General features: G+C 42.6%; 2 protein-coding genes across 2 annotated transcripts; both read right to left on the reverse strand.

Moving 5' to 3' along the window:
• Positions 1 to 505: 505 nt before the first annotated feature.
• LOC133530017 (uncharacterized) lies at positions 506 to 2,731 on the reverse strand. Its single transcript, XM_061867820.1, has one exon. It carries the CDS (start codon positions 2,278 to 2,280, stop codon positions 1,537 to 1,539), a length of 744 nt encoding a protein of 247 aa, XP_061723804.1. The 5' UTR covers positions 2,281 to 2,731; the 3' UTR covers positions 506 to 1,536.
• Positions 2,732 to 4,476: 1,745 nt separating this feature from the next.
• Positions 4,477 to 10,715, reverse strand: LOC133530409 (uncharacterized). Its single transcript, XM_061868318.1, has 2 exons — positions 8,372 to 10,715; positions 4,477 to 7,743 (listed from the first exon to the last, which is right to left on the reverse strand). The coding sequence occupies exons 1-2, from the start codon at positions 10,240 to 10,242 to the stop codon at positions 4,485 to 4,487; spliced, it is 5,130 nt and encodes a 1,709-aa protein (XP_061724302.1). The 5' UTR covers positions 10,243 to 10,715; the 3' UTR covers positions 4,477 to 4,484.
• Positions 10,716 to 15,383: the final 4,668 nt, after the last annotated feature.

The following is a 15,383-nucleotide window of genomic DNA, read 5'->3' on the forward strand; positions in this document are numbered from 1 at the left end:
CCCACTAGTTAGACACCCACGATACCAATTCGGTTTAGTGGTAACTACTGGATTTTTTTTACGAGTAGTTATCACTGGTAACTAGTGGGAAAAACCTGTAAGACCATGCATTTTATGAAATGTTTACAGACAAATCTCTCTCATAGGCACTAGATTTTTACCCACATTTCATTAAATGGGAATCTCGATTTTCATTGTTTCATTAAGGAAGGCCTTGAAACATCTTAATATTATATATTATTATTATAGGACGTTAAACTTACAGGGTTACTTTTTTTAAGACAGAGAGTGGAGTAAAATAGAAAGATACCCGATATTTGCAAATTTCTGTGCTCGCGGTAGGGCTATACGGTGGAATGAGAGCGATATTGCTTGCTCCTTAAGTCCTTACGTTAGCCCGAAATATGTAAGTACTCTGTATTTGTGTGTTAGTATTTGTACTCTGTATTAGTTGTCTGACATCATTATCAATTACGGCTTGGATTTAGGCAATAAAACATGTAAAAATATTATCAAATCAAATATTTTAATTTAACGCACATTCTTTTAAGCCTTACGTACTCCAGTTAACATTCCTTGGATTATAGTAATTACCTACTTAATTAAAACAGACTATCTAAATAGTATACTTACACAATTAAATTTAATATTAGGTACTTCAATTTGTTTTTTACAAACATTTATATACATATACTACTTAGATTAGCGGTTATAAATACGTAACGTAAGTTTGACAATTTAAAAAAAATACCTACTTAACAAAAAACTAAATAACTAGTAGGTATATGCAATGATTATTATTAACTATATAACTACGCGTATTTGACTAACTTTACATGCTTGCACCTCCTAAGATACGAATACCTTACTGGTGCTGCCATCTTTACAACCAAAAGTTGTTAAAATAATAATTAGGTACTTTACACCAAAACTATCCTTAATTTTTATCACAATGTGAAATATTAAGCTGCCTAGGATTCCATCATTATCCATAGCTAACAGTAAAACCTAAACACAAGATACACTACTCAAGCATCATAACCTATTTTAATTATTTGTACAAAACTTTCTCGAGATTCAGCTTACGCTATAAATTATATCAGTCAAACCCACTAGCCAACATAAGGAAACCACTTATGATTTGTATCAAATTACTTTGTAACGCATATGGATAAAATGTAACTTTGGTGTTGTGAAATAGTACATTACGATTCAAGTGCGAAAAATAGAAATTCGCTATCGTAGGTATAAGTACAGTACATTATGGCCCTTTACATTTTTGACAGGCACGCAAAGTAGCAGAACATTTTCTCTTAATATATTATAATGAGTACCCGTTTGTTTACGTTAAGATTTAACTTTATCGGGAATCACTACTTAGACCAAGATAACCCTGCAACACTTGCACAGTCTGGGCTATCAAAATCGCTGCAGACTTATCTTGGTCTAACTTTATAAACTTCTTCAACCCAAATCAAATACACAACCATCACAACTAAATAAATAATAAAATTAGATTTTTAGGTCTTAGGACTCTTAGGAGTCATACCTTGAACCAGTTCCATTAGACTGGGCTTGCCAAAATTCAGTTAAATCCTTAAACCTATCTCCACATTGTCTTCGTTTCCTCGGGCTACACTTGATCGGATTCTTCAACATGCTCGTAAACCTCCTTACTAGAGACGTTACTGATTCCTTAGACGACCTCTCACTGGTCAATGAATTCAAATGTCCAAATACTTCATCGATATAACCTGACACGTCGTCGCTATCTGCCTTTTCTTTTTCACTTGCGTTTTCCACTGTATCATCGAACGAGAGACCGTTAATCGAAACACTGCACTGCACAATATCCGGCATACTTGGTTTTTCTTTCTTGTTCATTCTTACTGTACTAGTCGCCGAGCAAAGCTTATCCATTGACTTGAAAATGTTGTCTATATCTTCACAGATCTCTTCGACAGAAATGGCGGAAAGAATCTGCCCGCTGACGAAGTAAAACTGTTTATCTGGAGTGTTTCTTGGAACGTCGTTTAAATCTTGAAGAAACTCCTTATAATCCATAGACTTTTTAGATGAATTTCTTCCGAGTTTTCTCCGTTTGAATAGAAACGATGAATCGAAGGTAGATTTCTTCAAATCTAAAGTGCTGAAGACAGTTTTGAGTCTTGGTCCGTCGTCTTCTGTGTCCAAATCGACCGGTGTTCCCCATTTTTGGTCAAGCTGAAGCCACTGCTCGCTCCCTGATAGAATCGCGTCAGCATCGATTAATGATGTCATGGCTGCGAAAGATATTTACTGACTGATGTTTAAACAACAAGTTGATCTGATTTATAATGAAGATGGTCATTAGATAATCACTTCGTCCTTTTCACACAAGCTAATTAAAAAAGATTTTAGAGAAGATAAGAGTGATTATGATTTATTTTGATGTTGAGCGTGTTTTTATCGCATCTAGTTTACTCATTATCATTAATGTAGGTAGTTCTTAGGATGGCGAACTGTTTGTATGTAATATTATTGATTAACTACCCTTAATTTGTTGTTGTTGATATTTTTACGAAATTAAAATAAGCGATATTTAACAAATGGAATATGAAGAAAGATATAAGGATCGTTATCCGTTACAGCGTTGTTTTGTAGGTATAATTGCATTATCTGGGCGCCTGCTCAAGATGCCAATCGTTTGCGCCGTAGCGAACGAAACGGTAATATATCTATATGTATGATATTTAATGTAATTCTTTTTTAAATAATTAATTAGTACCTGGGCGACCGAGCTTTGCTCGGTTATAACTATTTATTGTAATATGGTGGTTTATAGGTGATAATCTTAACTACATTTTTTTACTAAATTAAACTTGTCTAAAACAATAAAAATTAAAAAAATATATATAAACTTGAACAGATAAAAAAAAACAAAAGTTAGTCACCGGGCGAGATTCGAACCCGTACCACTCGTTTAGCAGTCCGCGTCTTAACCCGCTGGACCAGACGGACAGTGGCCGACAGCACAAAATTAGCGACCATTTTCTGCGTCGAAAGAAAAACGCATGAAAACTCGAAAACACGCGTTTTCCCAAACATAAGACTACTCTAGATAGATTGTATACCTGTAGTATATAGGTATAGGTTAAGTGGCGATAAGGCAAACGACCGTACTCAGTGGACACTAGTTTATTACTGGCGCTTGGGGTAGATAGACAAACATCACATTTCTCCACCATTATTTTGAGACCTATAACAAACAAAGAAATAACTTAAAAATATTGTTTATAGTCAACCTTTTTCCTAGGCCGACCTTTTCTTGAGCAATCGATAGGCATGCCTGACTCCTTATCTATAACACGGCTTTGTTCAGGGGGTGTCATCTCACCGCCTTGAGACTGGCCGCCTAACCCTGACAACACAGCGTCCGTGGTCGACTGGTCGGTCGCCTCCGACCACTCATCATTCTCTTCCCCTTCCTTATTTCCTGTTTCGACATTAACCTCCAACTGAGGAGATGAGTCTGAGCTCAATTCTTGCGATTCTTCAGTGGCCGGTAGAATGGGGGCTGAGGACGTTGGTTGGTCTAACATAGGAGGCGACGTTAAGGAAATTGGTTCAATAGTTTCCGGATGGTTCTTATTCCCTACGTATTTAATTATTTGGTCGATATGCCTTTTCGCGATAGTATCATGATCGTGAAATTTTACAGAAAACATTCGGTTACCTATACAATCTAATATTGTCGCTATCGACCAATAACCTTTCCGACCTTTAAACCACTTAGCCCAAACTGTTTCTCCCAATTCAAAACATCGATTTTGCTTTAATTGATTATCTGTCCCAACATTGCGTGTTAATTTACATGGTTTAACTAAATCTAATCTACATCGTAAATTGCGTCCCAGCATAAGTGACGCTGGAGTTTTCCCTGTAGCACAATGGATTGTATTTCTATAATCAAAAAGGAACCCTAATAATTTTTCATTTAAATCGTGTTGTTTTAAGTTTTTGTTTGTCAATAATATACTTCGAATCATTTTTTTGCAGCATCGGCTTGTCCATTACTAGACGGGTGGTAAATAGGCGATGTGATATACAAAATGCCATTATTCTTACAAAAAGCATTAAATTCTGAAGAACAAATTTTTACATCATTGTCCGAAACAAGGGTACACGGAAGTCCATATCTAGAAAATATATACTTATGAGAGGGTTTCTCAGGGATTGATGAAATAACAGAGACGTGTAGGTTTAGAATCAGTCTATTTGACCACTAACACAACAATCCGTACACTCACAGGTTACTTTACACACAATTTAGAGATTTAAGCCCAATAATCAGTTAATCTACAGTTTTACATTAATTATTTTAACAAGTTTATCGAGAGCGCGATAGAGTGTGTCGACCGACAAGACAGAACCCGCCGCCATGCTGTTGCGCGGGAGCGGGACGACATTACTACTCCTAACGTTAGAGTGAGATGGCTTTCGCTCTACTCCGTGTAGCGCGCCGGGAGTTGTCCGCGAGAGGCGCGCGCGGGTAATTTGAACGCGGTAGACGTTTGACCGTTGGTGTCATCTACGCGGTTTGCTATATGCTCCCCCTCTAGTCCTGGAGAACGCCCCCGCTCCTGGACTAGTACCCTATCATTCCTATCAGTATTAGGTGGGCGTCCACGATTCCTCTTAGGAACAACAGGTCTTGGGGTATCGCCGTCGTTACCTCGGTAACGAGTAAGGTCCTGAGTGTGGTATCTTCCGAGAGAAATATCAGGTTGGTCGATGCTAGCGATTGAATACGTTGTAGGGCTAACCTTCTCTGTTATGACGTACGGTCCATCGCGACGTGGGAGAAACTTTGCAGTTACATCCTTGGACGTGTTACTGACCAGATGCGACTTAAGGAGGACCAAGTCACCTACCTCAAATTCCTCTGAAGGTCGGCGCGACGCATCGGCATACTCCTTCGCTTTATCTTGTTGGATCTCCACACGTTCCCGAATCCCTGATAACGAGTTCAAAAATGATTGGAGATACGGAGTTATCTGTGGGACAAAGTTATCTTTACCCAAGATAGCACGAAGGTCATGGATGACCTCTGTGGGTGACCGCATTTCCCTGCCGAAAGTCAAATAAGCAGGTGATTTCCCTGTAGTGCGGCATCTTGCACTATTCAAGGCGAACCGAATCACCGGTAATTTTCGTGGCCAAGAAGTGTGGTCTTCTTCCACGAGCTGTGCCAACATCGGTTTCATGTCTCGGTTCTTGCGTTCCGCAGGGTTAGCTTCTGGGTGATATAACGGGGCAAGATTCTGTTTTATCCCTAGAGCTGCCATGCACTGACGCATAACTGCGGATATGAATTGAACACCATTGTCCGAAATGACTCGACGAGGTAGACCAAAACGCATAAAATACTCCTCGACGAGAATCACCGCACAGGCTTCCGCGGTGGCGTCCTTAAGTGCGTATAGCTCTGTCCACCGGGTAGCAGTGTCCTCGACAAGGAAAATCCACCTCTCCCCCTGGTCTCCTGGTGGCAATGGACCGAATAAATCCATGGCCAGCACTTCATTGCGCTGGTTCATGAGCGGTGTTTGCAGAAGACCTGGAGGCTTGGTATTTATGGCTTTGTAGCGTTGACAGTGTATGCAGGCTTTGACATAATCAGTGATTATTCTCCGCATACCTGTAAAGTAGTACAGCTGGGCAATCTTCTGGTACGTACGATCGACGCCAGGATGTCCGGCTACCGGCGAGTCGTGGCACTCCTTCAGAATCTCTGCTCTGAGACTAATGGGTATAACGAGCTGTGGAGTCTCGCTATCTGAATCGGGGTTGTACCTGTATAGTACCCCTTGTTCCATCAAGTAGCCGCGCTCCGTCCATCGCCGAGATGCCACCTCGTTAGAACCCTCGACTTCTTTGACAATCTTCTCCACTTCGGGGTCAGCGAGCTGTTCGCGCCTCAACTCTGCTGGGTTTTTCGTTGGTAGGTCAAACACAACCGAATAGACTCCGCAGTCCTCACGAGAGTCTCCGGAGCAGACTGGTCTACTCAGCGTGTCGGCTACCACGTTCGCCTTCCCCGGAGTGTATTCAAAACGAATATCAAACGCCTGGAGTCTAAGGGCCCAACGTACTAACCTGCCTGCTGGTGACTTCAGTGACAGCAGCCAACGGAGGGGCTGGTGGTCACTGCCAATGACGACTGGCTGGCCGTCAAGATAAGGTCGGAAACGCTCTACCGCCCATACCACAGCGAGAGCTTCCCGTTCCGTTGTAGAGTAATTACGCTCCGCTGCGTTGAGAAGTCGGCTGGCGTATTCTATCGGCCTTTCTTCGTTTCCGTCCCCTTGCAATAAGACCGCTCCTAGGGCGTAATTACTCGAATCTGTCCGAAGAATAAAGGGACGACTGAAATCGGCTTGCACCAGAATTGGAGCTGTGGTCAGAAGACGCTTCAGCTCAAGGAATGCTTGGGTCTGCTCAGATCCCCAGATCCAAACTTGATTTTTCCTAGTTAAGCGTGTCAGTGGTTCAGAAACCTTCGAGAAGTTTGGTATAAACTTCCTAAACCACGAGCACGTTTGTAGAAAGGTTCGCAGGTGCTTCAAGGTACCTGGTTCCTTCATCTCGAGTACAGCACTCACCTTATCTGGGTCGGTGGAAACGCCTTGTTGCGTTATGACGTGACCGAGGTACTTGACGCTTTCACGTGCGAACGCGCACTTCTCCCTATTGACATGGAGGTTGAACTCAGCCAAGCGTTTGAAAACTGCTTCGAGGTCTTGTAAGTGACGTTGATAACCTTCTGAAATCACCAGAAGGTCGTCTAAGTAAGCTAAGACAGTTACATCTTTTAATGCTGAGCAGGAACGTAGGCGGTCGATCAGCCGTTGGAACGTCGCTGGAGCATTCTTCAGGCCAAACGGCATACGCTTAAAGCGGAAGGTGCCTAAAGGACACACAAATGAGCTTTTATCCCTGTCCGCCTCCCTTAACATTACCTGCCAGTACGATGAACGAAGGTCGAGGGTGCTCATGTAGCAATCTCGCTTCTTATTCTGTAGCAAGTCATCGATGCGTGGCATCGGGTAAGTATCGGACTTGGTAATTGCATTCAAACGACGGTAGTCCACGCAGAAACGAATCTCACCGTTAGCCTTCGGTACCATCAGAGCTGGTGAACTCCAAGCTGACTCGCATTCTTCAATAATGTCGTCTCTTAACATCTTATCAATCTTCTTCTTCATCAGCTCTTTCTTGGCTGGATTGAGTCGATAAGGTGGTACTGCTATAGGAGGGTTCTCACCTGTTTCTATCCGATGCTCAGCATAAGGGGTTGGAGCTCCCCCTGGTGTGAAGACGTGTGCGTGCCTAGTAAGGACGCCAGCAAGCGCCTGACGCTCAGCTGGTGTAAGATGACTGCCCTCGTCATCCCGAAGAACGTTTGTGGTAGCACAGGTTACACTGGGCGATGTAGGCTCGAAACATAGTTTATACTGAACCGTGCGGTTCCTACTGAAACACCATACTAACTCGAGGAAATCAATATCTACCCCAGCAGCAGTAAGAAAATCAATGCCTAGCAACGTTTCATTGTTAGTCGCGTAAGGGAAAATTAGGAATGGAATCTTAACAATTTCCTGTTCTAATCGCACCTCTAATACGGTAACTAGTACTTCCATCGCACGCGACACCCCATCGGCCAGCTTAATGTTGCGCGTTATCGTGTGGAGCGGGTGGTTTCGATGTCATGCTCGCTTAAAAGTCTTTACTTACGGTGGCGTCGTTGATCGGGTCGCCACTTTCCCGAATGAAGGTTGAGGGAGGCGATGGCTGAGATACACGTCATACTCGTGAACGGGTGCTGTTTGTGGAGACCGGTCTGTTTAAGCTTACACGGGGTACAGGTTATGTTAAAGTATGTAACTTTACTTTTGAGTGACATTAACGTGAGACACTTCATTCGGTTCTTGTCTGTTTTAATTTTTTTGTCTTTTAATTATTTATATAAGAATTCAAGCCTTGGCGACCCTCTACATCTCTAAGGATAATTTAATATATATTTTTATATTTTATCTCTGACACGTAGAGACTTATACATCTCTAAAGAATTTTAGTATTTTATGGTTTTATTTTTTTATCATAGTTTTTTTTGTGTGTAATTTGACATTTAGAGACAGTATACATCTCTAATAAAGTATTTATTATTTCATAGATTCGATATTTGTAATTGTTTTTTTTTTTAATTTATTGTTTGTAAAAATGGACATGTAAAAGTGCCCCTGTGGCCTATTTGCTGAATAAATGTTTGATTGTTTGATTGTTTGATTGACGCAAGAGTATATCATACAGCGTGTGACCCGCGACACACCGCTTTGCACCCGTGTCTACCAAACCAGTGCCCTTCACGCCTAAAATCTCTATATTAAAAATCGGTCTTGTCGTTCGACCCACCGTCTCGCAATCCCCATCAACGTAAGTCATATACAGGTATATCAACTCATCGTCGGAAATCTTACCACAGTCCGCGCCAAAAAACGTGTCTACTTCCGTAACATCCCCGCTATTTGAAGGGTTAATACACTTTGACGCAAACGGTGAGTATTCATTATTATTACAGGGACGATTATTATTATTTACGCACAAAAGTGGATTACGACCGTTTGTTAAATAAAACTCGTTTTGTTCACGACTATCCGTCATCGAACATTTTCGCGCGTCTTCACTTGAAATTACTGAATAATTACTAGAACACGTCGGAACTGTAATAGAACTAAGCGGTCCGCGGCAGCGAAATTGTTCGTTACATGAATGAGGGTTAGTCGTTTGCAAAGAATTGGTAGCACCCGTAATATTTTTATCGGCTTTAGGTACAAAAGAATGCAAACATTTCTCGCCTGTAGTAGCTGTGGTGGTACATGCAGGAATCATATTGCTACGAGGTACATCGTATTCATAACAATCATGAGTAGTGCCATTTTCGACTTTATTACTATGCAGAATAAGGCTCAAATTGCTGCATGTGTCACTCATAGAAAAATAGGCATTTTGTGTTCTATTTTTAGACGCGACATTGCACGAGTTGAAATCGACACTATAAAAGCTAATATCACTTGTTTCACTTATAGGTCGCACATTTGCACTATTTGCAGTGTTATTATTAGACGTGGACTCACCTGAGTTCATAAGCTTACGGCACTGGTCTTTGGAGTGTCCGAACCTTCGGCAGTACGCACAAACGGGTCGCTGCTTCTTCACAGACGCGTCAGCGACGGTGGTGGTGATACCGGTGCCGGGACCTTGCGCGACCGCCGGTTGAGTCGGCGTCGGCGACGTGCGCGGCTGCGCGAGCGCGGACGATTGCGGCGCCCGGGGCGGCGCGGTCGCGGCTGGCGCGCCGCTGGCGTGCGATGTACCCGTACGCGCCGTGGTTGTCGAAGCAGGAGGCGCGCGTTGGTTCGAGGTCACCGCGCGGTTTGCAGCCTGCGGCGGTGTTTGTTTCCTCTCCCCCTCGTCGAAGGAATCCTCCACGCTTCGTGCACGGCGGAGTAGCTCTTTAAAGCTTGCGACGTCCTCCCTCCGTAGCCTCTTCCTTATCCTGCTGCTCAGGAGTCCATAAGTCATGTCGAGTTGCGCCTTTTCGGAAATATCTCCCTCGGGAAGCCGCGCGAAAAGGGAACGTATTCGCGCCACAAACACGTCGGTGTTTTCCGTTTGCTGTGGCGATGAAAATATTTCTATGTATATGCGATGGGGCGGGCGGCGATCGCCGTAGGCACTTATAAGGTTCTCTTTAGCCTGCTGCCATGACGTAATTTGCTGCTTCACGCCCTGCCACCAAGTCGCCGCGTTTTCTTTTAGAAGGTATGCCAGACCGCGCAGGACATTTGTATCAGAAACCTGTGCGCATTCACTGTAGGCGTCTACTGCGTCAATAAATGCTTCCACTGACTCCTGCGGCTGACCAGAGAACGTAGTCTTGCAGCCCGTTAACGTTCCTTGACCTTGAGCTGTACACGACGTAGTACGTGACGATACTGATTGTAATAATTCTTTCAGAGCTTCGGTCTGCGATCGCTGTAGCGTCTCTATGATGTTTTGCACGTTTTGAGTCGAAAACATAGTCATATCGGCCATTGCCGTAGTCACCGCGCTTTCTTCGCAGATCTCACCATCACCGCCATTTTGCTCGTCGTCGGTGCTGGGCTCTGTACTAGCCGCTTTTTTCGTTTTCGGCGGCATATCGACACACTCACTAAAGAAATGTACTTTCAACTACACTTTCGAACGAACTAGTTATTATTTCACGTTGGATGCGCCATATATGAGAGGGTTTCTCAGGGATTGATGAAATAACAGAGACGTGTAGGTTTAGAATCAGTCTATTTGACCACTAACACAACAATCCGTACACTCACAGGTTACTTTACACACAATTTAGAGATTTAAGCCCAATAATCAGTTAATCTACAGTTTTACATTAATTATTTTAACAAGTTTATCGAGAGCGCGATAGAGTGTGTCGACCGACAAGACAGAACCCGCCGCCATGCTGTTGCGCGGGAGCGGGACGACATTACTACTCCTAACGTTAGAGTGAGATAGATGGCTTTCGCTCTACTCCGTGTAGCGCGCCGGGAGTTGTCCGCGAGAGGCGCGCGCGGGTAATTTGAACGCGGTAGACGTTTGACCGTTGGTGTCATCTACGCGGTTTGCTATATACTTCAATTTCGTGATTAATGCATTCGTTGAGGTGCCACAATCCATGTTTACACATTCTAACCATTTGCTGAACGCGTCAATTACGACTAAATATACCTTTTGTCCTACAGATAAATAATCAATGTGAATACGCTCCCAAGCAGTAGCAGGGCGCGGCCAGGCGGAGGGAGCCGCGCAGGGGGGAGCGGCGCGCTGCACTGCGCACACGCTGCATGCCCCCACCCAGCGCTCGATATCGCCGTCGATGCCGGGCCACCAGAACCTACTCCTGGCCGCACTCTTTGTTTTTACCACGCCAAAATGCGCCGAGTGGAGTTCTTCCAACATGCGATCTCTAAACACGGCCGGAATGACGATCTTGTGTCCTCGAAATAGACACCCATTATGCCATTCTAAATCGGACTTGCATAAAAAGTATGGCTTAATAGCAGTACAGTCTATTTTTCGTGGCCACCCTATACGCATATACTTACTGACAGTCATAAGTACATTGTCAGCCGCTGTCGCCTTCTTAATATCGTCAAATGAAACCGGCTTAATATTTCCATCTAAGAAGTTAAGAAAAGATACGTTATTATCCTGTTCCCGGTCAACGACCTCCCGCGTTGTTATCTGCAGCGGTGCACGTGAAAAATAATCCGCCACCTGATTATTCTTAGTATTTATATACTGTACATTATAATTGTACGCTGAGAGTATAATCGCGTATCTTTGTAGACGCGACGCAGTAGTGACTGAAATTCCATTTTTCTTTCCAAAAATGGAAAGCAATGGACGGTGGTCAGTTTTTAAAATAAAGGGATCCTGACGCCCATACAAATATTGATGGAAATATTTTACTGCAAAGATTATCGCCGTGGCTTCCTTAAAAATCTGGCTGTAATTTTTTTCACTCTGTAAGAGTGACCTGGACGCGAATGCAATTGGCCTTTCGGAACCGTCAGGCGCCAAATGTGCCAAAACGGCGCCAAGACCGGAGGGTCCAGCATCAGTGGTCAAAACCAGTGGAGCCTCCGGGTTGAAATGCGCCAGCACACGATCAGATGCTAGCTCGCGCCGCACGTTGTCGAATGCAGCCTGTTGGCGCACGCCCCACTGCCATTTCGCGCCATTGCGTAACAGCTCGTGCAACGGGTGCAACAATGAAGAAGCGTTAGGAATAAATTTCCGATAATAGTTGACAACTCCTAGGAACTGCTGTACCTCGTAGACATTTTTAGGAGGCGGAGACTTAAGTATAGCGGTCACTTTATCTTGACTCGTCCTAAGACCGTTTTTATCGATAACGTATCCCAAATAAGTAATGCTAGTTTGAAAAAATGCACACTTATCTCTTTGTAGACGCAAACCCGCGTCCTGCAACCTTTTCAAAACTTCACGAAGCCTAGCTAGATGGGTAGCTCGGTCGGGACCCGTGCAACATACATCATCTAGCCAACACGTGACGCCCTCTATACCTGCCAGTAATGTTTCCATAGTACGCTGAAAAATTGCTGGAGCATTAGCGAGACCATACAACAACCGGGTATATTTAAACAATCCTTTAGGGGTATTTATGGTTGTTAGAATCTGAGATGATTCTGACAAACAGAGTTGATTGTAGGCATTACTTAAATCCAATTTTGTATAATGCTCCCCTCCCCCTATTTTGGCAAAAACTTCCTCTATTCTGGGTAAAGGATATTTGTCAATTTTTAAATCTTTGTTTAAAGTGCACGAATAATCTCCAGCTATTTTAAGTTTCCCGTTAGACTTTAAGACCGGTACGATAGGCGTCGCGTAGTCTGAGAAGTTAACCGGAACTAAAATACCTACTTTGACAAGCCTATCCAGTTCCTCTTCCACTTTACCCTTCAGGGCAAAAGGTATTGAACGCGGTTTGAAAAACTTGGGTACCGAATTTTCCTTTAGAAACAAATCGACCTCGAATTTATTAAAACGCCCTAACTCGTCTTTCCAAACATCTGAAAAATCACTAAGTAATTGTGGCAACTCATCGATATGCGGTTCGGGGGTTAATTTGTTATTGTCACACACCAACCGAATCTTGAATTTTGCCATGAAGTCGCGGCCAAGCAAGGGAGGACCGCCGTTTTGAACGACGTAAATTTTCAAATGTTTAACGGTTGACATATAACAAACTCTCCCTCTAAAATATCCTAACGGTAAAATCTTATGGCCATTATAAAGACACATTGACAAATCGGTTTTATATAATTTTCATTTTTTGAAGAACTTTGAATAAAGTTCGTCACTAATAACACTCGCCCCCGAACCGGAATCCAGTTCCATCAGAATCTGTACGTCACTAACAGTAACAGGCAATTTAATAGGTTTATAAGTATCAACATACCTTCTTGCGTTAAAAACCTCGCATTCTTTGCATACATCGGAGTCGTCCGATTCCGTTTGTATGCAGTGAAGCCTAGATCTGCCGCCACCGCCCTTTTGCGCACACACTTTTTTCAAATGTCCTTTTTGACCACAACTTTGACACCGATACCCCTTAAACCGGCACTTTGCTGCATCATGATTCTTGCGGCCGCAAACCGCGCACAAACCCGCGCCGTCGCTAGCGCCGCTGCCGTGGCTGCCGTGAGTAGCGCGAGCGCCACCAGCGCGTCCGGCGCTGGCGCGGAATACCGACTCCTCTTTCACCTGCACCGGCTCCGCCTGCGCCACGTTGGCGCGCGCTGCCCGAGCACATGCCGCCTGTTGCGCCACCTCCAGCGCTTGCGCCAGGGTTAGCGTCGACGAATCCTTTTCGAAAAGCCGATCACGCTCAGGACCCGCTTTCAACCCCAACACGAAATGGCAGTGGGGCGTGCGCCAACAGGCTGCATTCGACAACGTGCGGCGCGAGCTAGCATCTGATCGTGTGCTGGCGCATTTCAACCCGGAGGCTCCACTGGTTTTGACCACTGATGCTGGACCCTCCGGTCTTGGCGCCGTTTTGGCACATTTGGCGCCTGACGGTTCCGAAAGGCCAATCCCATCCTCGTCGCCAGAATGTAGTATATAGGTATAGGTTAAGTGGCGATAAGGCAAACGACCGTACTCAGTGGACACTAGTTTATTACAGGCGCTTGGGGTAGATAGACAAACATCACAATACCCCCAAAAACCCCCATATACCAAATTTCAGCGAAATCGTTAGAGCCGTTTCCGAGATCACAGAAATATATATACATATATATATATATATATATATATATATATATATATATATATATATATATATACAAGAATTGCTCGTTTAAAGGTATAAGATTAATGTAATATTACGGTATTTAAGATGGAAATCAATTTTTATATTAATTCTCTTTCTGTACTATATTTTTTTATTGAATGACATTATGATTTGTTTTATTACTTAAATGAGTAATAATATGCATGCTCTTAGAATAAGTAGTGAGGTTATACTTATACCAACACTAATTTTCACATGCCTAACGGCCGAACGTATTGACGTTCTGTATATTTATTGTAAAAGCCCATGTATCATGTTCTTGTGAATGACTCTTCTATATCAGTACGAGAGAGACATTAGCATTTCATTCGCTACGGAGCGTAAACGATTGGCATATTGGCTAAGCACCCTATACGGAGGGCGTAGTCAAGAAGATAAAACGATAACCGTTAACGCGAATTAAATTGTTAAAAATGTATCCTAAATGTATAATACCTACATAAATAGTTAATAAACATACACCCGTAAACGAATTGAGATTGATTAGTTTATTATTGTATTACGTGACAATACAAAACACTGGGTTTGTAACACAATTTAAATCGGGAGAAAAAAAAAATAGAAAATGGATGAAAAAGCATTTATTATACATATTACATCACAAAGCAAAATGTACAAAATATGTGGCTTCCATCAGGGAAGGGTATTAGGACCCTTCCCATGGAGCATAAGGACCATTATCTGATGGAAAGCCACAGAAAAATGCATTCCTGACCTTATTTCAATGGCATCGAAAAGGACATTCAGCGTGTACATTTCATATGTGAAATATTCGTAAATAAAAAAATGTTAAATATGAAACATCCACGCTGTATTATAATCAGTGATACTAACTAGGACAAAAAGTAACCAATAGTAACCATGCATTCAAATTAACAGTAACATACAAAAATATTTCAATAGTTTAAACAAATAAACAGCGAGTGAAACTAGAAGAGTAGGTTTTTAAATAACATGTCACAAACAAAAACATCACGTAATTATCAGTCATAATTCCTAACAGTAACAATCATACTTACAAGTCTTATATCATCAGAGTTTATGTGGTGGTGTATCAAATATCAATATACAGATTGATACAACCAAAGAAAAAACAATGGAGATTTTTTTTTCAATGTTTTTTTACTGTGGCATATACTGTATCACATCGCTGGGCAAAGGGCAAACCTACCTTAAAAAATAATTGAATAAAGTTTCAATATAATGGTATTTTTTATTTCACATCTTATCATTTTTATTATACTCTGATACCATTCATACACTCTTTCATACACATACATTATCTACACATTTACATACTCTCATAAATTCACAATACATTTTAAATGTTACACGAGATGTTATTACAATAGTAAGAAACGCCCAGTGTTCACATGTTATACATTTTATTACATACAGCTGTACAGCACAT

The sequence above is a fragment of the Cydia pomonella genome, chromosome 22, assembly GCF_033807575.1.
Source record: "Cydia pomonella isolate Wapato2018A chromosome 22, ilCydPomo1, whole genome shotgun sequence".
Lineage (NCBI taxonomy): Eukaryota > Metazoa > Arthropoda > Insecta > Lepidoptera > Tortricidae > Cydia > Cydia pomonella.